This window comes from Gekko japonicus, unplaced genomic scaffold (genome assembly GCF_001447785.1).
Source record: "Gekko japonicus isolate JY-2015 unplaced genomic scaffold, Gekko_japonicus_V1.1 scaffold398, whole genome shotgun sequence".
In the NCBI taxonomy this organism is placed as follows: Eukaryota; Metazoa; Chordata; class Lepidosauria; order Squamata; family Gekkonidae; genus Gekko; species Gekko japonicus.
This window is the reverse complement of record NW_015164676.1, coordinates 985,078-991,874: the sequence shown is the minus strand read 5'-3', so window position 1 is coordinate 991,874 and position 6,797 is coordinate 985,078. Positions and strand designations below refer to the sequence as shown.

Sequence of the window (6,797 nt, the reverse complement as noted above, 5' to 3'; positions counted from 1 at the left end):
GTCCCCCCCCCCCAACAGCTAGCAATCCGAAACAGTCCAGTGGAGCCTGAGCGGGGGGTGTTGCCTTCTGACACACTCCCGGTGATGTGGCATATGCAAATGAGTTATGCTAATAAGCTCCTGCACCTCTTTTTCTACGAAATGACCCCAGATAGGGCACCATATATCTGTCCATGTTGCCACGGTAACGCCGGGAGGGTAGGTGTGACGTGTGTGTGTGGAATTTCATGCTTTTACCTATAACCTGCACGTTCCCGCGGTTTCCTTCAGTCCCAGTAAAAGATCTTGTACCTACAGCAGCATATCTATAATAAAGCATTACACTGCCAATAGTGCATGTGGAGAGTGACTTAGCTGGGGACCTGGCAGGTGCTGAGCAGCACAGGATAAAAGCACAAATCCTGAGGGAGGGGTGAGTGTGTTGTCTTTGTCACTGCAAAAGGGACCGAGGGAGTCCCACAACATGAACTGTGGGGAGAGGTTGGGTGGTCTCTGTCCCTACACTGGGTCCCCTGTGCAAGGGCGGGCCGAGAGAGAGAGAGAGAGACAGAGAGAAGAGATTGGATTTATACCCCCGCCCTTCCCTATCCAAGGGAGTCTCAGAGCGGCTCGCAAACTCCTTTCCCTTCCCCTCCCCCACAACAGACACCCTGAGAGGTAGGTTGGGCTGAGAGAGCTCTGAGAGAACTGCCCTTGAGAAAACAGCTCTGAATGAACTTGTGACTGACCCAAGGTCACCCAGCAGCTGCGAGTGGAGGAGTGGGGGAATCAAATCCGGTTCTCCCAGATTAGAGTCCGCGCACTTAACCAATACACCAAACTGGCAGAGAGAGAGAGAGAGAGAGAGAGAGAGAGAGAGAGCGCGAGCGCGCTGGTCTAGGATGCAGCGGCAACGGAGGGTGAGCTGAGCCCACCCCCACCCCCGCTTGGAATCCCACCCGGCCTGTGAGGCCTCCAGGGGGGCGTGAGGAGCTGCTCTCTCTCCACCCCCGCCATCTGAAAGACGGGAATGACAACAGGGAACTCCGCCCCAGGGGTGGCCAAGGAAGTGGCCTCTCCGGAACAGCCCAGCACAAGCCCAGCTGGGGGGGGGAACTGGGGGAGTCCAAGTACCGGGAGCAGTGCCACCCCCCCCCAAATGGGGGGGGGGGGAGGGGCGGGGGGGGGGGCGCAGCAGCCCCTGGGCTGACCACCCGGGCAGCAGGACCGACAGACTGACTGACGTTTCCCTCAGACGATCCTCTCCCTCACGGTCAGCGTCAGAAGGAAAGACTCCCCACGGATCACTCCTGGCCCTTGCAAAGCTAAGCCAGGGAAATGGCGGCTTCTCACCCAACAACTGAAAGGGGCATCCAGGGAACCCCATGCCACTGCCATGGGGTGGAACCAGAGAATCAAGCAGACGTGCTCGGGGACAGCCTCAAGGAGAGAGGACACGCCAACGCTCCTCCGGACAAGAAGCACAAGGCCAACGGAGAGGCCGGAGCGGCAGAAGGCTTCATCAGTGCCAGTTAAGGTTTGTAACAGTGTGTTCTTTAATAGCATTTAAATAAGGCTTTGAATAATTACACACACTAAAAACTAACATCCCAGAACCTTAATCCGCATGGAAGATTGGCAGAGGGGCCCCCTCTGCACGGGTCAAAGTTCGATTCTGAACAAAATTACATTCAAGAAGAGGTGACTGAAGGGGGGGGGGGAGAAAAAGACCCCAGATTTAAAGAAGTCGGTTGCATCGTTGGCTTCTAAAGTTAAACTTGATCCTTCTGGACAAGGAAAGCGAAGAACAAATTAAATGGGGCGCTGGCCAAGGAAACGGAAGCCTGCCAAAAATTCGTGACTGGGCCCTCTCACCCTCTCCGATCAAAAGAAGCTGTGGAGAAGAAAAGCAAAATGGAATCAACGGAGAAGAGGAGGGAGCGGGTGCCAGGCGGGGGTCTGGGAGGAGACGGGCGCCGCGGAAGCCGGGGAAATCAAGCACCTGTGTTGGTGTCGAGGCCATCGTCCAAAATTACAGGCTCTCACAAAATCATTTGGGGAGGGGGAAAGCAGCAAATAAAATAGGAATCCACTGTTTCAGAGCCCGCCCCAGATTTCAGAACCTGGATGAAGACATTTGGGTCCTTCTCAGCCAATCCAACGGCCAGGTGGATATGTCAAAACCGCCAGAGGGGTGGGCCGAGGGGAGCCGTCGGCAGAGTCCAAAAGGGGGGGACGCTTTCAGAAGAACTTGTCGTCGATTCTGAAGTGAGGCCGTGTGACGTCATCGGGGTTGATGAAGACCGAGATGGACTTCCCCGGGTTCTCCGTCACCAGCTGCTGCAGCTTCTTGGCCAGCCGGTCGTCCGGCTGGCTGGCGTCCCCCCCGTCGGACTGGGGGGAGGGGATGCTGGTGGCGCTGCCCCTCCTCTGCAGCTCGAGCGTCAGCCGGTTGGCCGCCTTGACGTGCTCGATGGCAGTCCGGAGGTGCTCGGTGGGGTCGGAGCGCACCGAGGAGAGCTTCCGCGCGTGGAGCATGACGGCCTCCTCGGAGAGGTGCTCCAGCATGTTGCACTGGGGGATGAAGTAGTTGGGGCACATCTTGTTGACCAGGCAGTGCTGCAGGTCGTCAATGAGGCCCAGGAGGAAGTGGGCGGCGCAGTCCTCCTGGGCCAGGTAGTTGGCGGGCAGCCGGTCGCAGGCCCAGAGCATCATGGTGCGCAGGTGGTAGGGGCTGACAGCCTTGGGCCGCGAGAGCAGCTTGATGATGATGGCCTTGCAGGCCTGGTAGGCCTGCATGAGGCTGCCGGAGATGCACTTCTTCAGCTGCACCTCGCTGCGGGCGAAGGAGAGCCGCCACTCATTGTCCTTCCGGCCCTTGTGCGAGCAGGCGGGGACCAGGTAGAACCCGCTGATGACCTCCTCCTCCGTGATCTTCCCGTCCCAGAAGTGGTTCTCCATCAGCCAGCTCTGGGCGACCGCCGGCCAGCCCTTGAAGGAGACGACGGGCACGATGTCGTAGAGCATGCGGCTGCTGCCCACCCCCAGGATGATGGAGATGATGGTCCCGCTCTTCTCCACCTTCTCCACCTTCGGCATCCCCCGCTGGGGCTTCTTCTGGATCTCGGAGAGGACCACGCTGATGGAGTCGTGGAACCAGTCCGCCACTCTCGTCGGGGAGAAGAAGTAGTTGGTCGCCCCGTTGATGTGGTCCACGATGGTGCAGCAGTCCTTCCACTTGCCGATCGTCCCCTCGTCGAAGAGCCGCAAGCTGAGCCACGAGTGGCACAGGGTGGAGTGGCGCATGTCCAGGGTGACGGGCTGGTTGCGGTCGTGGAGCTTCAGGGCTGGCACCAGGAGGGTGAAGTCCATGTCGTAGTCCGTCCCCCGGGCGTAGATGTTCAGTTCATCCAGGTCCAGGTCCACCACGCCTTCCCGGACCCCGCCGGAAAGCAGCAGGTACTCATTGGCGACGGGCAGTTTTTGGTCGAGCTTCTGCACCATGCCTGCGGAGACAAAGAAGAAGACGTTCAGAGCGTGACTGGGGGGGGCAGGAGACCTCAGCCCACGCAAGTCAATGCAGAGCCTCCGTTAATCGGAGAGGAAGGAGGGGGAAGGCACAGAATCGAAGCGGGAAGCCACCATCTGGGGCATCCTCTTCCACCTTTGCATGCCTGAGGAGCAATTTCCCCCTGTCTTGTCAATCTCTGTCACATGGTACAACTCTCACAGAAACATAAAGTCAAAGGGGACTCGCCAGACAGAAACACTCGCTGAACCGACGGCCAGGCCCTCTGGAACAGGCTCAAGTGTCCCCCCCCCACCAGGATGGCTACTGAGCACAAGGGCTGCTGGAGAACTGATTTCATGGCAACCATCACACCTTGGATCTTGGGGAAGTTCTTGCACTTTCACACTTCTGCACGACGTCTGACCCCCCCCCCCCCCATACCAGGATGGCTACTGAGCGCAAGGGCTCCTGGAGAACTGATTTCATGGCAACCATCGCACCTCGGATCTTGGGGAAACTGCTGCACTTTCATGCGTCTGAATGACGTCTGACCAACAATCCACCAGGAGCTCAGTAAGCCTCTCCTTTTGCTACCGGTCTGGGACGGCAATAACAGCAAGGGATGCTGCCAAGAAGCCTCCCTTTTGGACTTCTCTTGCTTCCACCCTGGGCTAAGGCCAAGACCAGCTCCCCTCTGCACGTCACGTGGTGGGGGGAGGGCGAGAGCTCCTGGCTGTTCCCCCTGCGAAGGACGGAACGCCAAGAAGAACAGCAGGAGGACCTCGCCAAATGGAGCGGGACAGACCCTCTCCGAGAAGAGCCTCCTGCCACCTGATATCTGGATCATTAACCCTCCGTGCGCCTGTAGACCTGCCATACTGGCATGGGCCAAAGGAAAAAAAAACCCAAGCATTTGCCATTTCCCACCTCAGACTTGCCATTCTAATAAGCTAATTAAATGGTCTAAATTACCTGCCGAGGTCACACATCTTCGATTAGACCAAGACTGCCCCAAACACACCTCCTCCCTCCCTGGAGACTGCTCCATGTAACCTCACTTGGAAGTTTCCCATGGGATCTTGAAATAACCCTCTCCTCCCCTTCGAGCAGCCAGGTTTGCTCACTTGACCACCCACCACATCCCTTTCTAAGGCCAGAAAGAAAGACAGGTTGCTTACCTGTAACTGGTGATCTTCGAGTGGTCATCTGCCAAAGGAAAAAAAAAACCCAAGCATTTGCCATTTCCCACCTCAGACTTGCCATTCTAATAAGCTAATTAAATGGTCTAAATTACCTGCCGAGGTCACACATCTTCGATTAGACCAAGACTGCCCCAAACACACCTCCTCCCTCCCTGGAGACTGCTCCATGTAACCTCACTTGGAAGTTTCCCATGGTATCTTGAAATACCCCTCTCCTCCCCTTCGAGCAGCCAGGTTTGCTCACTTGACCACCCACCACATCCCTTTCTAAGGCCAGAAAGAAAAGATTATTTCATTTTGGTGCTTTGCTATTCCTCCTATAACTGGAGCCAGAACCTGTCTCAAAAGCAAGCTGTCGGCTGGCTCCAAAACTCTTCCATTTCTGTCGCTGCAGAGACCCTGCTGATACGCTCCAGACTTCTCCTGATTCTTCTGCCCAGGCAGGTGCCAAACAGACGCCCTTCCACTGAGCCCCAAACTCTCCCCAAAACACCCCACAGAGAACTGTGTGCACCCACCAAGCCTTCCAGGAGGAGAGGAGGGGACTGGATTTCTACCCCGCCCTTCACTACCCAGAGGAGTCTCAGAGCAGCTTACAAACTCCTTTCCCTTCCCCTCCCCACAACAGACACCCTGTGAGGTAGGTGGGGCTGAGAGAGCTCTGACAGAAACTGCTCTTTTTCAAGAACAGCTCTTATCAGAACTGCGGCTTGCCCAAGGTCATCCAGCAGGTGCAAGTGGAGGAGTGGGGGAATCAAACCCGGTTCTCCCAGATGAGAGTCCGCGAATTTAACTTAAAGAGTGGACGTCTTTATTCTCACTGCGAAGGGGGGGGCAGCACTAAGGTCCAGGTTTAAACAGCTGGGAGGCGGGAGGGGAAGCTGCTCCCCGCCTGGGAAGGATGCAGATGTCACCGTGTCTGGGACGGCCCATTACCCCAACCCAGTTAGCTGCTCCATTTAGCAATGGGAATGACAAATATCATAAAGACGCCCAGCAGGTTCCTGGCAAGAACAGCCGATGGCCATAAATAGTTTCAAAGCAAATCAAGGGAAGGCCAAAAAAGCCGGAGAGAGACAGTGGTGTTCAGAAAGCTTGGCTGTCCGTTCCAGAGGCCACCGGACAAGGTATACTTCGTTTGCTGTATCTCCCCTGCACACCAGGGCAATTAGAAGTCTGAGCAGACAACACACAAGGGCACATGCATGCTCACACGTGGTGCCCCAGGACCAAAAGGAAAAGAGATGGGAACTTCTCCGCCAAGGCAGCCAACTAGTCCCCTCGGAAGTTTCGCCTCCCTCTCAATCGATTTGCAGGGGATTTCGTCTCCAGGACTAGAGCGATTTGAGGTTCCTGTGGCCAAGATGGATGGAAAGTATCTTGTCTCACTAACCTGTTCTTTGAGGGGGTGAACAAACATGTGGACAAGGGGGATCCAATAGATATTGTTTACCTTGACTTCCAGAAAGCTTTTGATAAAGTTCCTCATCAAAGGCTCCTAAGAAAGCTCAAAAATCATGGGATAAAAGGACAAGTCCTCTTGTGGATCAAAAACTGGCTAATTAATAGAAAACAGAGAGTGAGTATAAATGGGCAATTTTCACAGTGGAGTGTGGTAAGCAGAGGGGTACCGCAGGGATCAGTACTTGGTCCAATGCTTTTTAACTTGTTCATTAATGATTTGGAGATGGGAGTAAGCAGTGAAGTGGCTAAATTTGTGGATGACACAAAGTCGTTCAGGGTGGTGCAAACCAGGGAGGATTGTGAGGCACTCCAAAGGGATCTGTCAAGGATGGGCGAGTGGGCGTCAACATGGCAAATGGAGGTCAATGTGGCCAAGTGCAAGGTGATGCACATTGGAGCCAAAAATCTCTCCTTATATATAAAAGAGTAGTGGGGACCAAAGTTCTAAAATGCACTTCTTTAGTGTTAGGCCGAAAAAACTGCCACTCGGAAGACACTGGCTGGGTTCATTGGCTGCTTTGTGCAGTCCCGCCCAGCGTTCCAAGGTCATTTACATATGGAAGCTGATTGGACTACACTCCATTCCACACCTCAGACTCACCCCCCCCCACAAGGCAGTTGGAATTTTCAGTTGGAAGAGC

At 55.3% G+C, this 6,797-nt stretch overlaps 1 protein-coding gene across 1 annotated transcript in view; it reads right to left on the bottom strand.

Moving 5' to 3' along the window:
* Positions 1 to 1,559: 1,559 nt before the first annotated feature.
* MB21D2 (Mab-21 domain containing 2) overlaps positions 1,560 to 6,797 on the bottom strand; it is a 62,390-nt gene continuing 57,152 nt past the window's right edge. The window contains exon 2 of the mRNA XM_015409283.1: positions 1,560 to 3,485. Within this exon, the coding sequence (XP_015264769.1) occupies positions 2,221 to 3,483 (1,263 nt within the window). The 5' untranslated portion in view covers positions 3,484 to 3,485 and the 3' untranslated portion in view covers positions 1,560 to 2,220. The remainder of the gene's footprint in view (positions 3,486 to 6,797) is intronic.